Genomic DNA, 21,828 nt, shown 5'->3' on the forward strand with positions numbered 1-21,828 from the left:
AGTTTATGACCTTAACATAAAAATTGATTAACATGAAACAACATATGAGGTTAATTTTTACTTAACAAATTTTAAATATATTGAAAGCTAGTTTTCTAATTATAGAGTTTAACTCCTCTGGGTAGCATACTTTTAAATTAGTTTGATTTAAAACAAGGGATTTTTGCTTTTCAGAGAAAAATTAGGTTTTAAAATAGCACCAGCATGTGTTTGAATGTATAAAATCAGAAAATTAATAAGTTGGTATTTTAGAAGATCCGTTTTATATTATGGATTTGGTGAGCAGTAGGTTTTTGTTTTGTTTTGTTTTAATACCTTTATTTTATTTATTTATTTTTATGTGGTGCTGAGGATCTAACCCAGGGCCTTGCATGTGCTAGGCGAGCGCTCTACTGCTGACTCACAACTCCCGCCCCATGTGTGTTCTTTTTTTTTTAATATTGACATTGGTTGAGCCTAAAGTCCCATTAGTATTTGTGTTGTTTTTGTTTTGTTCTGGCTCCACCCCCCCTTAATTTTAGAGTTTTAATAGAACCTTTATCCTTTAGAGAAACAGTACAGCCTGCAGTCTATGATTTAGTGCTCTCTTCCTCACTTCCTTGTTATTGTACCTTTCTGAATCTTGGTATCCTTGTGTGATAACTGTAGATAGTGATAACATTCATGTCCTCATAGGATTATTGGAAGAATTAAATGAGAAAACAAATAAAAAGATTCATGTTGTACCTGGCTCATTAATTGTTCAGTGCATAAAGCCCACTAATAGAGAAAACCTACCGGCATTTTAACAAAACACACTATGTGTAACTTTTTTAGCAATGTAGGTTTTATCAGTCAGTGCCCAATTATTAGTGGTAATAGAAGCTCTGTTCTTAGGATTTCAGCCAATCAAGTAAACTTGTTATTGTTTGTAGTATAAAGCATAATGATTACAGAGTAGTCCCACCTAATCATGTAGTCAGGGAAATTAAAAAGCTTCTTCCTTCCTTTCAGTCATACATAAAGTTATATTGATGTGGCCTGAATATCTTTATATATTGATGCCTCTCCTTCTCCACTCCAGCATTGCCTTCAGGAGCTCCCATCTCTTACCAGGACTCTTGCAACAAGTCTTTCCACTGGTCTCTTTGCCTCACATTGCCACCCTTTCCCCAAACTATCCAATATTATTTCACCACAGTGACATTCTTAATGCATGAAGGTAATGATCTCCCTTGAATATTTAGACTTTATAGTCTCCCTTTGTCCCTAGGCTGGTGAACTGTACATGGTCTGTACTTCTCCTGTACAAAATTTCTATCCAACTCCATCATTCTTCAATTTCCCTCTTGTATGCTACACCCCACGAGTACAGATGTCCTGCAGTTCTTTGAATACTAGGTGACATTTCTTACTTCCCTCCCTATCTTAGCACATTTCTCTGTGCCTTAAATCTGGACTTCTTCTTGCCTACCTTCCCTCACTCCCCCCACAGCAGATAACCAATTACATCTTCCTTTTTGCTATCAGAGTATTTTATTTTCCCCAGTGTTTTGAAATTGTTTGTCTACTTGTTAGTCCTTTCTCCTTTAGGACTAACCTAGTAAAGGACAAAGGCATATTACTCATTTTAGCATTCCTGGGGCTTAATTGCCTTTAGCATAGATAGATATTTAATAAATGGTATAGATATTGTACACGACACAAGAGTTTTTAGAGACAGAAGCTTAATGGAGGACTGAATAGTTCCATCAAGTATTTTTTAAAATGGTACGTGGGAGAAGGAATAGATTACCTTTATGTAGCTTTAGATGGCAGAAGTAACATTAATGGCAAAGTATAGTAGACTGTCTGCTGGCACAGCCAGAGATTAAATGAATGAGAATGTGTGAAATGGCAGCACCATCCTGCATTTATTGAGAATCTGGAGTTAGGCCACTTGAATTATAGACCCAGCTTGGTCACTAAATTTGGACTTTTTTTTGCGTCTTAGTTTCTTTGTCTTTTGATAGAAAAATGGAGATTATACTATATTATACTATTTGTATATTTTGCATTATACTATTTGTATATTTTATAATGATTATAAGAGCTCATAATGTTTTGAGGGTAAATGAGATAACTTCTTTAGGGTGCTTAGGCTAATGCATAACATCAAATAATACATAATACATGTTCATTGGATTTGAATTTGTCTCCTATTTCTGATTGCCTTTAATAAAATCTGACTCTCATGTTAAATATAAGTAACGTATGTATGTAAACTGATACCAGTTTTTAAAAAATTCAATTGCTGCTTTTCTCTCCAAAGATTTATCCATTGTACTGATGATTCTCCAGACCCTTGTATGGAATATGGGGTAAGAAGCTTTGTTTTTGCCTTAATGACATTGATGATCCTAAATGAAGATGTATTGAAAATTTCTACTTAACCGAATGGAATTTTTTGGATTGATTTCTATAGAAAAAACTGAGAACCCCTGAATTTTTAAATTTATGAAATGTAGGATACATATGAAAGAATATGTATTATTGGTAGAATATTTATATACCAAATATATATAGCATACATAAACTTATAGAATTTATACTTCCCACCCAGATGAACCTGGTTAAGTTTTTAAACCTGATATGCCAGGAAAATTAAGTTTTTCTTATACACACTTTTAAAATATTGTTCACTCACATCTTAGAAATAATTTTGAAGTAAGAGTGAAAGATAGTGAACAAGACAACTCTTATTAGCTATTTTCACGATGTTAAGCATAGTAAACCTCAATTTTTATTTCATGGTTTCCTAGTTTTGAAAGTGTACACATGTGCAGACACCTGAAATGGGCCATGTTCTTCAGTGCAGCTAATAACTCATTGAGAGTCATGGGTGAATCTGGAACACCCCCACATACACATTTTTTTTTTTTAATGTTTTCCATCCCTGGTAGGCTGTCATTTACCATCACTTCTGGTAATTCTTGTATTTGCATTCGCAGAATATAATACTTAACGAAAAATTTGTTAAAGAGACGATAGTTATCTTGCCTACATAATTGCTATACACTTTTATTTGGATTTATAATACCAATTAGAATTAGTATGGTGATTTTTAAAACTTTTCTTCATTGTCTTTTGCTTCTGAATACTTGTATACATGCATGCTCTGAAAATTGCCTACTGGGATGGGGATATAGTTTAGTGGAAGAACACTTGCCTAGCATGTAGGAGGCCCTGGGTTCCATTTCTAGAACCACACACATGTAAAAAAAAGTCTACCTGTTCACTGTATTGAATATTTTTACTCTGTTTCTTAGTGCACTGTAATTGAGATCTTTACACACTACTTGTGCAAGTTTTTTCACCTTATACCATCTGAAAGTATTTCCCATGTTATTATACAGCCTTTTATAACATTATTTGTATTTATGTAATATATTCATATCTGCTATTTTATTGAACAAACATCTGTTAATGAAGCACCTGTTACTGTCTTATTACTTTGTGCTGGGAATAAAGAAATGAGGAAATTTTATTTTTTATTTTTAGCCTTTCCCTGAGGAATAATCTTTGTTGACGTTATCATTTATCCCCAAGATGTATTTACCAGAATTTGTTCTTTTATTGCTTTTTAGGGATTATACCATCATCACCTTTCTTGAGGGTGTGTGTGTACTCTCTTTATAAATATTTTGCATTATATGTTAACTTTCTTTAAACTTATAGTGTAAGCATTTTCCCAGGTCATTAATTTTCAAATAACATGATTTTTAGTGGCTGCTTATCTTATACATTTGCTGTTTTACTTGGCAAACAAATTTCTCATGCGGCTGCTAAGTATTATATACAGAAAGATGAGTAAACCTGCTTCCTCACCCTTAGGGAGCTTGCAAGTTAGTGGAGAAGAGAGACTTGTATATTAATTTGATTATTAGACATTGTATGTGTATATATATACACACACACACACACACACACACACGCACACCCCTCCTTCCTCCCAGCCCTGAAATTATTTTATTAATATTCCTACAGGGATGGAGAACATGTAAATTACAGGGCAACTTATAGCACAGTGGCAATACGATTTGACTTGGTTATCTATCCTTGCTGTTGGGTATTATGTCAGAACTCTCAGAATGATGTGACAAAGATGGATCTTGTCCTGAAGAGTTTCAGCATAATTTTTCTTTTTTTCTTTCTTTGGAATGATAGACTATAGCCCTTGCCCTCATGTCAAGCTTGTCTTATGGTACTGCTCTCTCCCCCTTTTAAAATCATTTTTTAATAGCAGCTGTTAGGGATAGTCTTATTAGGAAATTGTCTTAGACCTTGCCTAGTTGTATCACATTTTTTCCTTTGTGTATAGCTTGTTCTCCGAAAATGGTGTGAATTAATTCCTGGAGCTGAGTTCCGATGTTTTGTCAAGGAAAACAAGCTTATTGGTGAGTTCTTTCTATCTTTGAAAGTATTTTTTAAAAGAAGAAAACCATGTTGCCTTAAATATCAGTATTTCTTTTTATGGCTGAATAGTATTCCATAGTGTAAATATGTTAATTTGATTATTAGACATTGTATATAGGTTTTAAAACATCACATTGTACTTCAAAGTATACAATTACTATGTATCAACTAAAAATAAAAAATAAAATCAAAGAGAAGACAAGTTTTTTTAAAAAAATATTTTTAGTTATAGATGGGCAGAATACCTTTGTTTTATTATTTATTTTTATGTGGTGCTGAGGCTCAAACCTCAGGGACTCAGTCGTACTAGGCAAGTGCTCTACCACTGAGCTACAACCCCAGCCCAAAGACAAGCTTTTGATGGAAATACATTTCTAGTAATTACCACAGGGTTATCAATCAGTTTTAATTTCAGATGCCACCTCTACCCAATTGATACTGACTCTCTGGAATGCTATGCTGACAAGGATCCTGAGCCCATAATCAGTTTCCACAGAAAAAGGTAGTATTATTGATTAATCATGTCTGTCTGGATTCCAGAGATGAAAGTGGTGGTTATTATGATTTCCAATTTGACATTGTATGATGTTACCTTCTTTCTGTTTGAAACTTTCCAAAAGTATTACTAGCAATAGCTTATTAGAAAGCATCACAAAAACCTGAGTTTTTGAACCTTTATTTTTATTATTGGGACACTGTTCATTATTCCAGCAAAAGAAAATATGTGGGAAAACAAGGAAGCTATTCTAAAAGTCACCCATATTTTTTTCTTTCAGGTTATTTTTTATGTTTGTTCTGATTATTCAAGTTAAATATTGAAGATTGTGTGTCCTTAAATTTTTAGTTATGCATGTTTCCTGAGAAGTAAAACATATGATCAACCAAGAGAAGTGTAATTTAATCAAATCAAATAAATCATATTCATTAAATATGATGTTGATACTTATTAACATAGCTGAAGAAGACTTGGGGCATTCAAATTTGTCATATTGTTAGATATTCCTGGAAAAACTAGAGAATAAATGTGCTAAAGACAAGAGTCATAGTGGCATGTGATGAAGGAACTGGAAGCCCTTATTTCAGAGCAGACATTTTTCCCTAGGACTTAAGCATATTGCAGGAATTCATACTGTAGTCCCTCAAGTGTATTTGGAATCATATCAGCAAAGGCACTTTGCAAAAGGGGAATATTTACTTTTCCATAGCTTGAAAGACCAGTGTTGTGAAGGCCGAATAACATGTATAAACAAGAAAAGTAGACTGTTTCTATGAAATAAAATATGAATATTGCAGACATATGGTGAGGGATATTTTAAATTTTCACCAAAACAGTGGAAGAGAACTAATTTGTGGAAACTTTCTTGGAAAAAAATCAAATCAGTTGAATGTATGCAGGTTTAAATAGCTACTTTAAATTTTCTCTTAGCAAGCTTTTTTGTGTCTAAATTCTTTATGTTGTGCTCAAAAAAATACTTCCAGAAGTAAGAATGTGTGGCAATATTGAACTGTAGGATTCCTCTCTATGTGTAATCTTGACAACTGAATAATGTTTAATGCAATTTTCATCTGATTGAACTTCTGACCTACTTTAATGATTGTCTCAAAAAAGTTTAAATTACATCTTGTATTTTTTTAAGAATATTGTATAATAACAATATAAAATATTTTCTTGTCAGGTATTTCTCAGAGGGACTACACACAATACTATGATCATATTTCTAAACAAAAGGAAGAAATTTGCAGATGCATTCAAGACTTTTTCAAGAAACACATACAGTATAAATTCTTAGATGAAGATTGTGAGTATTTTTAAATTTACCCAATGAAATGAAATAAAGTACATAATATTACTGGACCTTATTTCACCAAGGTGCATATTTTAAAAAATGGGACTATTGTATGAGGACTGGGGGTGAAGCTTGATGATAGAGCACTTGCCCAGCCTGCTATAGGCCCTTTTTCAGTTCTCAGCACTAAAAAAAAAAAAAAAAAATTTATTTAAAGTACTGCATTTTACTATATTACTAATTGATATTTCTCATGGTTTGCATGTTAATTTTCACCTTATTTAATTGAAATTCATTTCTAATACCAAAACCATTCTCTCTCCTGTCATTTTAGATGTTCAAATATTTCATAGGGTCCATCTACATTGAAAGTACATTGAAACTACATCTATATTGAAAGTACATTGTAAGAGAATTTCCATGCATCTTAAAATTGATATCTTCTATGCTTTACTTTTTTTCCTCCTTGTCAAGACTGGGTTCTGTGGCCGACTTATTTTCAAAAAGATAAATCATGCCATTAGCATAATTAGATTTTATGCTTTTGTATGATAAATTTTACTCATTTCATTCCTCAAATAAATGACAGATTCTCCTTTCATGAGTACTTTTTTTTTTATTGGTTGTTCAAAACATTATAAAGTTCTTGACATATCATATTTCATACATTAGATTCAAGTGGGTTATGAACTCCCATTTTTACCCCAAATACGATTGCGGAATCACATCGGTTACACATCCATGTTTTTACATAATGCCATATTAGTAACTGTTGTATTCTGCTACCTTTCCTATCCACTACTATCCCCCCTCCCCTCCCCTTCCATCTTCTCTCTCTACCCCATCTGCTGTAATTTAATTCTCTCCCTTGTTTTTTTTTTTTTTCCCTTTCCCCTCACAACCTCTTATATTTAATTTTGTATAACAATGAGGGTCTCCTTCCATTTCCATGCAATTTCCCTTTTCTCTCCCTTTCCCTCCCACCTCTCTGTTTAATGTTAATCTTTTCTCATGCTCTTCCTCCCTGCTCTGTTCTTAGTTGCTCTCATTATATCAAAGAAGACAGTTGGCATTTGTTTTTTAGGGATTGGCTAGCTTCACTTAGCATAATCTGCTCTAATGCCATCCATTTCCCTGCAAATTCCATGATTTTGTCCTTTTTTAGTGCTGAATAATACTCCATTGTGTATAAATGCCACATTTTTTTTTATCCATTCATCTATTGCAGGGCATCTGGGTTGGTTCCACAGTCTAGCTATTGTGAATTGTGCTGCTATGAACATCGATGTGGCAGTATCCCTGTAGTACGCTCTTTTAGGGTCTTCAGGGAATAGTCTGAGAAGGGCAATAGCTGGGTCAAATGGTGGTTCCATTCCCAGCTTTCCCAAGAATATGAGTACTTTCCTTGTTGACAACTTTCCTCATTCCTGTATGATAAGTTATACAGTGGTGAACTACTTGACTTGATATTGGTGTTTGGTTTGACTTTTTAAATATAAGGGGTTTTTATAGTTGGGGATAGAGAATATTATATAAGTACTTATTAAATAAAACACTGCAAGGATGCCTTTTTATATTTGATGTTTTGAGATTTAGAAGCACTAAATACTCAAGGTCCATTCTGTTTTTAGTAATGAAATGCATTTGAGGTTTAAATCATGAAAATACTAATTCATTAATAACTGAGTTTTTTCTCCTTTCCAGTTGTTTTTGACATATACAGAGACAGTAGGGTAAGTACATCCTATATTTGACATGTTTAAAATGAAGACTGGTCTTATAAGCAAGCCAGAGCACATATTTTATTATTTAAGGGAAGGGTCTACTACTCAAAAAATGCATTCCCAAACAACTAAGGTGTGTGAAATTCACAATGGTCCAGAATTTTCCTTGAAGGTATACTTAACATGAGGAGACATAATGTCTTAATTATGTGCTGCAGGTTTAGGGATTATTAATCAAACAGGTAGGTAATGTCTACCTTACCCTACTTTATATTTTGGTCAGAGGTGTGGGACCTACTTAAAATAGTTCATTTTGCATTCTTAAAAGGCCAGGAATTTTTTATTAGATATTTTGGTAATTATTTTTAACCAACTGCAAGAGCCTTTGTATGATTTGAATCACTTTTCTCTTTAGACTAAAAATGAGGTTAAGTTTACATTTTAAAGTCTTTTACCCTTAATCAATTTAAAATTTCTTAAATTTAAATTAGTATTTTTAGCTGCTATATAGAAACGTAAAAATTACGCATGTGCATAGGGCATTGTGTGGTATTTTGATACCTGTTTACATTGTGTGGTGTATAAATCAGATAAGCACCACATATGGGGGTAGTCATAGATTCACATAGGTGAAGTCATGTGGTCATTGTCTTTCTGTGCTTGGCTTATTTCACTTAACATGTGAGGCTCTTTGTATCTTTCCATGTTATCACAGATAACAAGTTTTCATATCCTTTTGTGGCTGAATAGTATGTCATTGTGTATCATATTTTCTTTATTGACTTATCAGTTGATGAACACTTGGGTTGCTTCCATTTCTTGGCTATTGTGAATAGCCCTGCAGTGAACATGGAGTGCTGATGTCTGTTGGCATACTGACTTCATTTCCTTTGGATATGTACCCAGGAGTGGGATGCTAGATGGTATGGTAGTTCTAGTTTTAATTTTTCGAGAAATCTCCATACTGTTTCCATAATGGCTGTACTAATCTACCTTCCCACCAACAGTGCACAGGGGTTCTCTTTTCTCCAAGTCCTTGCCAGCGCTTTCTGCCTTTGATACTTGCCGTTCTGACAGGAGTGAGGTGATATCTCATTGTGGCTTTAATTTGCATAACTAGTGATTTGTGATGTTAAGCATTTTATTTTTTTATATTATCTATTGGCCATTTGTATATCTTCTTTTGAAAAATGCCTTACATTCTTTAAATCATAAAAGTGACATGAACTTAAGTGACAAGAAAACAAAAGCTTGACATAGTAAAAAATTCCTTCAGCAGAGATTTCCTTGTCTAAGACATGTAATCTTTTTAGAGAGGTTTAGGTCACTGTACATCATCTTGTGATTTCTGCCCATTGACTCAGCTGTTAAGGAGATCACAGGTGTGTTTTCTAATATGTTACCCATACACTGGCAGAGTACTTTTCAGTCTCCCACCATGCACATGTCAACCTTCTGGCAGTGATGCGTGTGATACCTTTGAGTCACTGTTTGAGCAAAAGGTTGTGACCCATTGGATCATGTCCCCAAATGACTGTAAACTGTGTAAGCTATTAAATCAAAAGACATTGCTGTATTTTCACCTCTCTGCAGAATTGATGGTATAAGACTTTGAAAGAGGGTCTATAAAATGAGACTCAGCAAAGAAGCGGGATGTTACTTGGCAGAGTTTCTACTGTGTGGAAACAAACTGTAGAAAAGCATGAAAAGCTGGTGTGATGGAATGGACAAAAATGGGATCTAGAAGGCTCTTGCCCTGGCTCTGCTTCTGACTTGTAGACATTGCCAAGTCAGACCACTGATGGAGCCAACAGTATGAGAATCTGTAACATGCTGTGCTTCTAACAGGAAGCTTCAAACAGGTTTACTTCCGTCCTAGAAGGAATTCATCTTCAAGTGAGGGTGACAGCCATGTAAACATTGTAGGGAATGGCTGGTGGCGAGCAGTGTCAGAGTAGTTAGTTAGCAGTTAGCACCCAGCTCATTGTCCAGAAGGGCTTTATCCTCATTTAACTCAATTCTCACTTAATCCATCTAAGCCTGTGAAGTATATATTATCTGCCCACATAGTATAGACACTGAAACTGAGGCAGTTGAAATTGTTGGAACTTGCCAAGGTGTTTTAATATATCCCTGGCAGATGTTGTGGTCTTCTGTAAATCAGTAGGGCTGACAGGTAGATGTAGATGTTTAACGTGGTAAAAGAGTTAAGGAATGTCTTAAAGTGATGTTGGACATATGCATAACTAATTACTGCTATGATCTTGCAGAACTAAAACTAGTTACATTTTTAAAAGTGAGAAACATGCCAGTATAAACATCCTGACAATTTCTGTTAAGAGATTCAAACCATATTGTAAAATTCATTTGCATTTATTCAATGGCACGTGTATCAGAGTTTGTTAGACACTTTCTTGAATATATTATTTTGTGACTATTCTTATAGAAAGCTAAGTCTTCATGAAATATAACTGAAGTGTGTTTGGACTTGGCAGCACTTTGTTGTGGCTGCTTTCCTATGACTGGAGAAGTTGACTCAGTTTTGATAGGTTCTAACCAGCCTATAAATGTCACTTTGGTGGCCCATCCATTCAGTAAGTCTGGATTGAGGCATTGGAAGATATATTTTAAGAAGCTTCTTAAGTGATGATAATATACAGCTAGAGTTTAGAATGACTATCTTAAATTCTTAGGAAAATTTTCAGGACCCCTTGGGTATTTGCTTCAATTATGATTGTTATTAATTTTTGCTTTCATTGCTTTACAGGCTGAGTAACTCTGATCTTGAGTCTTGGTATTGTCAAAATTGGCTTTGCAATTTGGTCACTCTTGTGAATGTTCTGTGTGTGACTGAAAAAGAAAGTACAATTTCTAATTCATGAAGTATTCCACAGATGTCTTTAGATTAAGCTTGTTTATTAATTTTATTTTTAAAAAATATTTATTGTTTATTTATAGTTGGACATAATACCTTTATTTTATTTATTTTTATCTGGTGCTAAGGATCGAACCCAGGGCCTCACATGTGCTAGGCAAATGTGCTACTGCTGAGCCACAACCTCAGCCCCAAAGCTTGTTAATAATAATCTTCTATATTTTACAGATGAAATGCTGTTTGAGGATTCATATAAAATAATACACATTCAGGAGGAGTGGATGGGAATATAGATGAAACAGTATAGGTCATGAATTGATATGTTGAAACTGAGTGGGAGGAAATGGGGTTCCTTATGCTGTTTTTCTACTTTGATATATTTTCACTTTTCCATACCTTTTTTTTTGGCAGCGGCAGTGGGGGTGTACCAGGGATTTAACTCAGGAGTACTTGGCCACTGAGCCACATCCCCAGCCCTATTTTGTATTTTATTTAGAGACAGGGTCTCACTGAGTTGCTTAGTGCCTCACTTTTGCTGAGACTGCTCAGCCTCCCAAGCCACTGGGATTACAGGTGTGCACCACTGCACCTGGCCTTCTATACCTTTTTGTTATGGTGCTAGAGCTTTGTATGTGCTAGGCAAGCACTTTGCCATTGAGCTGTACCCCAGACTGCAGATCCAGTTTCTTTCTAGTATAGTACATCCTTTAATAGTGCATCCCCCTCATGCATTGGCTGAAGTTGTTATTCCTCTTTCATGTGTGAGTGGTAGGCATTAGCTGGGTATAGAATTTTCAGTTGACCAGTTCTGTTGCCTTAGCACATTGAAGACATTGTCCCATTGTTGTTTGGCTTGGCTTTTCCTTTCTCTGCTTTGTTTTTCTTTGCCTTTCTTTTCACTCTTTATTTTTGTCTGCCTTTTTTGTTAAGCTAAGTCTAGGAACTCATTTCCTTTACCAGTTGTAGAGAATTCTCAGCTCTTATGTTTTCAGATGTCATCACTTTTCTCTCTCCTGTCTTTTTGGAGTTCTGCAGGGAGGCATGTTAGAGCTTCTCACCTTATGCTCATGTCTCTTCTCCTTTTCTGCCTCTTTTTCTGTCCTATGCTGTATCATTTTCTCAGGTACATCTTCTTTTGCTAGCTCTCTTTGAGTTTTGTGTAATCTGATGTGTTTGACTGTTCAGTTTTAAATTTCATCAGCTGCATTTCAGAAGGTTCTATTTAATCCTTTTTCAAATCTGCCTGTTTTTATCATAGTTTCTTATGTCCTGGTGTATTGATTCCTTTTATATTTTCAATCACTTAAAACTGCTGATTTTTGAGGGTCATGCTTTTGAGAAATAATTTACATAGACTAAAATTCATCCTTTTTACTGTGGAGGTGTGTCTTGACAAACATCCAGTTGTGTAACCAACACTAAGTGTGAAGATGGAGAAGTGCTCAGTCTCCCCGCTCATGACTGTTCCTGTTCCCCAGCCCCTGTACTATTTTTAAGTTTTTAATTGACAATACATTCACATAGTTTGAAAATCAAATCTGCACCTTGCTTTTTTCACTATTTGAAAGCACTGTCTCTTGGAGAGCTTTCCAGTTTTTTTGTTTTTATTTTTTTGCAACTCTGAGGATCATATCCAGGGCCTCGTGAATACTAGGCACATGATCCACCACTGAGCTACATTCCCGAGCCCTGCCATTTTCTTCCAGTGTGTAGTATTTCAGTTTTTGAATATTCTATATAGTTTGTTTAACCACTTCCTCGTTAATGGTCACATAGGACAACACAGGTTGTTTCTTATCTTCACAATCTATACAGAGGTGAATAACACTGTACACTTCGTTTCATATATGTGCCCATTTATCTACAAGGATAAATTATTTGAAGTGAGATATTGACTCAAAAGTTAGATTATTTTAATTTTGAGATATTACAGTTTACCTTTCATAGAAGTTATACCAAACAAAACCCCACCCAGAATTTATGACGGAACCTATGTGTTTCTTCAGAGCTTGCGAAATTCAAACTTTTTTTTTTGAGTTGGGTTAAAAAAATGATGTTTCAGTATAATTTCAATTTCTCTTTTTCTTATTGAATAAGAATGAAGTATATCTTTTTATAAATTTAAGGGTCATTTGTGAGAATTATTGCTTTATGTTTTTTTCCAATTTTTCTTTTTTCTTTTCCTTAAAATATAGGTCATCTTTATTACAGGAATTAGAATAAAGTTGTCTTTATTGTTCCTCAGGTTGATGATGATTTTTCCAAGTTCTTGGCTTTAATCCCTATTGTATTTGCAGACTCTCATCCATGTTCTTTCCTTTTGACTTTATAGCTCTTCAGTGACTTTTTTTTTTTTTTGTGAGCATCCCAAAGATCCTAAAGTTTGAATTTTCCATTTGTTTTTCCTGTGATCCCCAAAACCTCATCAGAGAAAGACATCATTATTTCCTGTTCCCATCATTAGAATTTTTTTCTTATGCTCTCTTCACAGGTCATAGCCCTCTGGTGTCACTTCCTAGTCCTAAGACCTTTCCTCATGGCAAGTCTCCTAGTCCTGTGTGCTACTAACACCTGTGCCCTGGGTTCCTGGGAGGAAAGCTGTCCCAAGGGCTCTGGCAGCTCAGTTTATACTCATCTGTTTTCTTAGTGTTCTTCTTTGCTTCTAGTTCCTGGGGATTCCTCTTTGTCATGATCACAGCTCTACATTTAAAGGGATAATTTTAACCTGAATTTCATCCAGCTTGGAGCAGAAGGCTTTTAAAGTTACCTTAGCCCACTACATTTATGGAGCCCTCATATATTTCATACTCTTAGCCAAAATAATCTATTCCCAGAATGGGTCATCCTCACATAGTCTTTGTATGTGTTAATTTTTATTATTCTGGTTGTTTTCCTCCTAAATGGTTGCTTTTCCTTTCATCCTCCCCTCCCAGATCTTTAACACAATTATTCTTTAAATTCTCAGTTTCCTTGGAAAGTGTTTCTAGTCAGGTTCCCCCATGCTCCTCTGTTGTCTCTCAACACCCTGTTCTTGCTCCTGTCAGAGCAGTACCCTCTGTGTTGTAACCATTGGATGGTTTTCATGTTTTTTGAGGGGACGGGGTGGGATTCTGAGCTCATTGAAGGAATAGATTCTGTGTAATACTGATCCTTATAGCTCAATCTCTAGCACAGTGTCTGATTCACAGAAGAGATTGATTTGGGCTGATGGTCATTTGGTTGGTATGAAGAATACTGGGTTGACTGCTCTTATCAGAATTACTGAAATAGAATTACTTTCTCAGGATGCCTTGTGCCTGAGATATCGATGAAAAACAGGTTACCTCTAAAAAATCCTAATTCTCATAGTTTTATGCCTGACTATAGCCAGTTTGATTTTATTATTTTGCACTAGAGGATGGCTCCTGAACTCTAGAGCAAGCCTTGCCAGCTAACAGTGGTGGTTTGTTTCTCGATTTTGTTTTTTGCAGTGTGGCATGTTTTAGTTCATAAAGCTCAGCTCCTATACTAACAGATACAGTGGTGGAGTTTTATTGCTTTTAATAATGAGGTGGTTTTATTTGTTATAAAAGTCAATAAAGGAACTGGGATTGTGGTTTAATGGTAGAGCAGTTGCCTTGCATACACAAGGCTCTGGATTCAATCCCTAGCACAAAGAAAGGATGGAAGGAAAGAAGGAGGGAAGGAAAGAAGAGAAAAGAAAAGAAAATCCAGTAGAAGAGGGTTTGGAGGTTAGAAAATATCCATTGTAAAAATAATATACAGTATAATAATGTATCAGTAATAGAGCCCCCAAACAAGCTGACATCATGTCAAGATATTAATTGGTAGCTAATATTATTTCACATGTCCAAGAATGTACCCTCTGTGTTGTAACCATTGGATGGTTTTCATGTTTTTTTGGGGGGACAGGGTGGAATTCTGATCTAGGCTGAGCTCATTGAAGGAATAGATTCTGTGTAATGCTAATTCTTATAGCTTAATCTCTAGCACAACTGAAGTGAGCTGAACTGAAGTGAGCAAACAACTCAAGCGGCAAGATAATCTGTAGGATTTTTCCTGGGAATTATATAAAATCAGAACATTACCCATGTGACCCATGGCAAAAATGTCTTGTATTTGTTCTGTGTCACTCACTAGGGGTTTCTGACATTTGAAGTAAGTGCTAGTGAGATGTCTCATCTTTGCTATAATTTTGCTTTAATCCAGGTGAGGAACTGAGAGGCTCACCAGTTTCACTCCTTAGGTGTGTCTGATTTTACACACACACACATTTGGTCAAGATGGCATCTGTACATTATAGACAAAACCTAGTTATTATTAGCATCAAAACAATGCAGATATATGAATGCCAGTGAGAAAACCAAGAGTAGCAAAGATAAAAACTTCAAGGAAGAGTCTATCCATTCTGCACGCCTTATCTTAGTGATGTAGCATGTGGTTCTGGTTTCTTGGGGGCTTATACACATTCCCACTTGTTAGCTCAGAGCTGGCCAGTTCTGGCTCACATGCACCTGACTCTAGCCCAGGCAGTCTGACCACATAGGAGACATTTCTTTCAAAGGTAGATGCATTTTTTCATCTCCTTTTCATATGCTGTCAAGCTTTGTCATACTTAAAAAACAAATACTACGTTAACTTTTAAAGAAAGCAATTTTTCCATACTTCCTTTAGTATTTCTTTTTAAATCCACTCACAGCAGCTGCCCAAAACCTTTCAGGTGCTCTGAGAGCCACCAACTCCCTGCCTGCCTGTGCTGGCTTCCTCCTCACAGTGGCGTTAAAGACATCCTGGAAAGCATTTCATTCACATCATGTATGGCAAGTGAACTTTTTGCAAGATCTTCCTTTTTTCCTGCTTGGATTTTTTGACTTAAGATTCTAATGTGAGGGCTGGCAATGTGGCTCAAGCGGTAGCGCACTCTCCTGGCATGCGTGCGGCCCGGGTTCGATCCTCAGCACCATATACAAAGATGTTGTGTCCGCCGAAAACTAAAAAATAAATATTAAAAAATTCTCTCTCTCTCTCTCTCAAAAAAAAAAAAAAAAAAAAAAAAAGATTCTAATGTGACTTGAGGCGGGAGTTGGAAGATAGGTCTTCCTTCCTGAGTCCCTTCTCTCTGCAGTCATAGGCAACTTTCCCTTTACATCTGTGTCTACTTTATTTAGACAAATGGCCCTTTCTCAGATGGGACCTGGAAGAATTATATCTTTTGAAATAAGTCATAAGATTTGTAAGATTGTCCTTGACAGAAAATAATATCAAAAGTATTTTTCTTTAATAAGACAGTATAGACTGTGTTCTTATTTTATACTTATTTGTCTTTTGTCTGTACTACAGGGGAAGGTGTGGCTAATTGATTTTAATCCGTTTGGTGAAGTCACAGATTCACTACTGTTTACTTGGGAGGAACTGATATCTGGAAAAAACTTAAAAGGTGATTTTAGTGAAGGAGATGCTCAGGAGCAGGTAAGACTTTATTTTTTAAGATATAAAGGCAACCTTTTTAATCCACTGAACAATCACTTGCTTACTCTTTAGACACATGGCATATAAGTAACTTGGACCCTTGGGAAGTAGAGTATAGCACAGGTTTACCAATAGTTACTTGATCATGGAGGTGATTAAAGAAAGGTATACATTGTGATTCATTCATGTAACTTTTTTTTTTGCCATCCTGGGGATCAAACCCAAGACTTTGCACATACTGAAGCAAGTGTTTACCCTGGTCCCTCGTTCATTTAACTTTAAAGAAATAATGGTCGTCTGATATATATTTTTCTAGTTTGTTTTCTCTTTTTTAGTTTCCTTTCTTATGCCCACCTGAATAATCTTAACATATCTGTTTACTTGACCCCGAATCCTAGCTGCTTGATGCTGATGGAGAACATTCGCCTACGTGCATGTGCAGAGCAGTGCTCTTCTCATTCATGATCTCCAGTTTTATGAGTTTCCCTGGTCAGCTTTCTCTTCCATGGTCCTTGGGAGCTAATCTGCACCTTCTCCCTGCTCAGGTCTCCCATCTGTCACTACTCTCCCTCCTCTCATTTCACTTCCTTCATAGGAAAAGAAAATCGACTCATGAGAATTCACCTGGTTGAATTGTCATCAGACCTACAGACTTAGCTGCCCCACTCCAAGTCTGATTTTTTTTGTCTGCTCAGCTTAGCACCCCCCCCATCTCTTGTACTATTTTTTCAGGTTCTCTTTTTCTGTTAACTCCTGTCCCTCAGGATTTAGCCATGTTCAGATATCTCCCACCTTAAAAAAAAAAAAAAAAAAGAAAAAGAAAAAAAGTTTTCTTCAACCATATTTGCTCACTCAGCCATGCTTCCTTTCTCCCATCTTCACAGCTATATTTTCTTTAAACAACGATTTTGTATTTTTTTTTTTTTCCTGCCTATAAAAGTAATAGTGTGTTTGTTTTTGAGACAGGGTCTCACTAAGTTGCCAAGGCTGACGACCTTTAGGAGGTTCGTGTGTATGTGTATATGCATGTTATACACCATAATATAAATGGTGGTTCTCAGATTTTAGGATCATAGATGATTTTATGATTTTCTTTCTTTTTAAATTTTTTTTTTTTAGACATAGATGGACCTTTATTTTATTCCCTTATTTATATATGGTGCTGAGAATTGAACCCAGTGCCTCACACATGCTAGGCAAGTGCTCTACCACCGAGCCCCAGCCCCAGCCCCTGATTTTCTTTTAAAAACGTGTGTGTAGCGGGTGCAGTGTTCAGGTCCTGTAATCCCAGCAATTTGGGATGCTGGGACAGGAGAATTGAGAGCAGTCAGTATATAATTTAGTATTATCTAGTGAGCATTGTATATCTTTTAAAAATATAGTTTAATAATCATTTAAATGTATGTAAATATAGTTTACATAATCATTTAAGAAAACAGAATTAGAGGCAGGACTTGAAATCCTCACCGCTTCAGCGAGTGCTTTCTGGGCTCTTTTTGGTATGAATATGCACATGGACTTTTGCATAGGTAGGAACACAATAGTTACCCTCATGCTGTCCCAGGACTTGTTCTTCTTAGCCCACTCAGTGGCTGTGTATCAGCACATCAGGGTTCCATGGATGGTGATCTCCCTCCTGCCTGTTGCTGTTCACACTCCTCAGCCCTCTGCCAGTGGCTTTTGCCCTTCCTCTCAGCTGAACCTGCTCCCAGCAGGAGCTCTAGTGGCTTGCTGGGAATTGCAGTGACTAGCACAGTCCTCCTTTTACTGAACCACTGGCAGTACCAAATACAGTGCCCTCTTCCTTGTTACACTGCTTCTTCCCTGGCTTCTGGAACGCGTGCTCTCCTCTGCCATCTCTTTCTGCTTTTTTAAGTTGCTTCTGCACCTTCACTGAGTACATCTTTTGCCCATCTATCCAACATTTCCTTTCATCATGCTTTGTCCTGGACCCTCTTTGGCCCTGTTTTTCTAGCTCTGAGTTAGTTCAATATTTGGAACTTGGCCTTACTGTTCAAATTGCTTGTTGATTTACGTATGTTCTGCATTAGACGGTAAGTTTCTGAGAACAGGGATAATGTCTCTTCTGTTCTCACTGCATCTGCAGGACTTACCAAAATGTCAGGTACTATGAATGTTGTCCAATTAAAAATGAAGGAATTTGGCCGGGCACGATGGCACATGCCTGTAATCCCAGCAGCTCAGGAGGCTGAAACAGGAGAATTGCAAGTTCAGAGCCAGTCTCAGCAACTCTGCGAGGCCCTAAGCAACTTACCAAGACCCTGTTTCAGAATAGAAAGTTTTTAAAAAGGGCTAGGGATGTGGCTCAGTGGTTAAGCACCCCTAGATTCAATTCCTGGTACTAAAAAAAAGGAGGAGGAATTTTATCCCTGCTGGTGTATTACTGTAGTGAACCATTAAACCTAAAGATAAGGAAGGAGAATCTAAGTTATTCAGCACAGATGTTAATTGTGTAAGATTAACTCTGATCCGAAGTTTTTATTTATTCTAAATGGTAGAGGTTAGGGGTATACAAAATGGCTCCTCCCAGCTTGTCTCCTCCTGCTTGGTCTTTCCAAGTTCAGACCACAGAGAACTGGTCTTCCCTTTGTTTTGCAAAGCTATGAAGCCCTACGTTGGGTTGAGGTCTTTGCACTAGTTTTTTCCACTGCCACCAGAGCCTGCTCTGCACCCAGACTTGCAATGCTGCTTTCACCACCCTATCCACTTCTCAGCAAGCTCCTACTTGACCGCTCATCTGAAGTAGTCCACATTGTTATCCTCTTAGTACATCACCCTGGTTCTTTGTTTCCATAGCACTTTCTTCTTTTTCTTTTTCTTTTTTTTTTTTTTTTTGTGTGTGTGTGTGTGATGCTGGGGATTGAATCCAGTGCCTTATGCATGCAAGGCAAGCTCTCTACCAACTGAGCTGTATCCCCAGCCCCATATCAGTTTTTATTATCTGAAATGGTTTTGTTTACTTACTCTTATTTGCCTTCCAATCTTGTTTACCAGTTTGTCTCCTACACCTAGAACAATTCTAGCACACAGTAGATGTTTTAGCTGCCAAGTATGTTCTGTCTGTCATCAGATCTGACCCTCTTTCTAGGTCTTGTCTTCCATCTCCACTGAGTTATCTGACACCAGGAAGCCAAACCCAAGGCTTCTTGTCTCTGAAATTCTTTTTGGTACAAAACAGCATGTAACTATTATATGCAAAACTCTAAGCAAAAGAATTACAGTAAGAAATGAATATGAGGATTTTAAAATTATGATTCTTGAATTTTTATGTAATTGATGAGAGAGAGATATAAGTAAGTCCAGTGGTCTAAGATAAGTACAAAAGTGACATGAAATCCAAAGCACTCAATTACCCTCATTATTAATTATTATTTTCTAAAATAGTACTTCTCAACTGTACACCTATAGGAAATAATATTTATAAGTATTCTGGCCTATATGAGATTGCTTGAGGCCAGAGATGGCTGGATGTAGGTCCTCGGTCCACTGAGAGGTCATAACCTAGATCCATAACCTACCTTTAGCATACAGTGGCTACACTGTGGTAGCATTTAGTGGGGGGACCTAGTTCTCCATTGGATTCTGTTTTCAGATACCTTATACTTACTTTCTAGTAAATATGTAGAATTATTTTAGAATCTTGGTGCATTCTTCTACTTTAAAATCTTATTTCTTTCTTATGTAGTAGAGAAGAGAACATGGAATTGAAATTTATATGCTAACCTAGTTTGGAGAATAGATAATACTTACAGACTTTTTAAAAATTTTTTTCTTCATAAAGGATTCTCCAGCTTTTCGTTGCACAAACAGTGAAGTTACAGTACAGCCCAGCCCTTATCTGAGCTACCGACTGCCCAAGGACTTTGTAGACCTCTCCACTGGGGAAGATGCTCACAAACTAATAGATTTTCTTAAGCTGGTAAAGTATATGTATATTTATTATGACGCTCATCTCTCCCGTGGGCTTTTATTGGATGATTATCAATTAAAGGATTAGAATTACTGGATTAGATCATTTTGCAATGGAATATGAGTGAAGGAATGAATGATTTATTGATTAGAATGGCAGAAAATGTTTTTATGGTATGCATGCTTTTTGAAAAATATTCATAATACTTCTAACTGTAAAGTAGATATGTTGTCACAGGGCTATGAGATATCTCTGCTGTGGATTCTCAAGGGGAATGTGATATTTGTATTTCCAAGTTTGTTTCTGTGTGGGAGTATATGTACATAGGGATGAAAAAGAAGAGGACAGTTAACCAAGGAGCCAGAGTGATAAATTAGCTTATTTGAATTAGTTAAAGCATATTTTTCTGTGAAAATTTCCAACCAAAGGTTTTATTAAGGCCTTTGGAAAATTGGATTGCTTACAGAAACAATGATCTTGGCTGAGGAAATATCCCAATCAGAATATGCTTTTTCAGTGTACTCTTGGTTTCCTTTGACAGAAAAGAAATCAGCAAGAGGATGACTGAGTGCTAGTTCAAGACCAAGTTAAAGAGGAATCCATGACTATTCAGGAGGCTGCTCAAAGGCCACAACTTCCCAGTGACCCTAATGGGTGGAGTAGGAGTGGACAGTGTGGAAATCAGCAGCTTTTTATATTCATGTATATTCACCTGGAAAAAAATGGAGGGACTTTGCTACTTGTAAAAATAACATAATAAATAAATCTTAAACATAGGAAACCATACTGTTCTGATAATAAAGTAACTTTTTATGAAATTCTTTACTCTTCTGGCATAGTCTATTTAGATTTATCTGTATGTCTTATACTGCCTTTTTTTTTTCCCCCTAATGAGATGGGGTCTCACTTTGTTGCCCAGGCTGTCCTTAACTTTTGATCCTCCTGCTTCAACCTGCTGAGTCTCTGGGATTATAGGCATGTGCCACTGTGCTGGGCTTATGTTGCTACTTTCATACCTGTCAAGTAGGTGGGCAAATTTGTATTTATTATACAGAAATAAATTATTTCTTAATCATTACTTTTCCATTTAAAAATATAGTTTTAGCCAGATGCAATAACCCATGCCTGTAATCCCAGTGACTTGGGAGGTTGAGGCAGGAGGATTGCCAAGTTCAAGGCTAGCCTTGGGCAGCTTAGTGAGACCCTCAACAACTTATCAAAACCCTGTCTCAAATAAAATAAAAAAGAACTAGGGATGTAGCTCAGTGGTAGAGCAAAAAAGTAAAAACAAAAAATAGAAACTTACATTACAATAGAAAATATTTTTCCAAACTTGAGGAATTTCATATAATTTCCTTCAAGTTTAGCTTCAGTTTGGGTGTAGCTACAAGAGTAGAGACTTCTCAAACTACCAAATAACCATTAGTTTTTTAGTATATTACAGCTACCCTAGTGTGTATTGGTAAAACTACCACAGATTTAATTATAATTTTGGCTTAAAAAAAAAAAAAGTATTAGAATTTTTTTTTTTTTTTTTTTTTGGTACTGGGGATTGAATTTTGAATTCAGGGGGCACTCAACCACTGAGTCACATTCCCAGTCCTTTTT

General features: G+C 36.1%; 1 protein-coding gene across 2 annotated transcripts in view; it reads left to right on the forward strand.

The window, feature by feature from the left end:
- Window positions 1–21,038, forward strand: part of Cdc123 (cell division cycle 123) — a 53,426-nt gene extending 32,388 nt beyond the window's left edge. For both annotated transcript variants that reach the window (XM_027944806.3, XM_027944807.3), the window contains 7 exons: window positions 2,291–2,339; window positions 4,340–4,415; window positions 6,111–6,233; window positions 7,926–7,954; window positions 16,161–16,289; window positions 20,092–20,229; window positions 20,762–21,038. In XM_027944806.3, coding sequence (XP_027800607.1) covers window positions 2,291–2,339; window positions 4,340–4,415; window positions 6,111–6,233; window positions 7,926–7,954; window positions 16,161–16,289; window positions 20,092–20,229; window positions 20,762–20,788 — 571 coding nt within the window. In that variant the 3' untranslated portion in view covers window positions 20,789–21,038. The remainder of the gene's footprint in view (window positions 1–2,290; window positions 2,340–4,339; window positions 4,416–6,110; window positions 6,234–7,925; window positions 7,955–16,160; window positions 16,290–20,091; window positions 20,230–20,761) is intronic.
- Window positions 21,039–21,828: the final 790 nt, after the last annotated feature.

Source organism: Marmota flaviventris, chromosome 12 (assembly GCF_047511675.1).
Source record: "Marmota flaviventris isolate mMarFla1 chromosome 12, mMarFla1.hap1, whole genome shotgun sequence".
Lineage (NCBI taxonomy): Eukaryota > Metazoa > Chordata > Mammalia > Rodentia > Sciuridae > Marmota > Marmota flaviventris.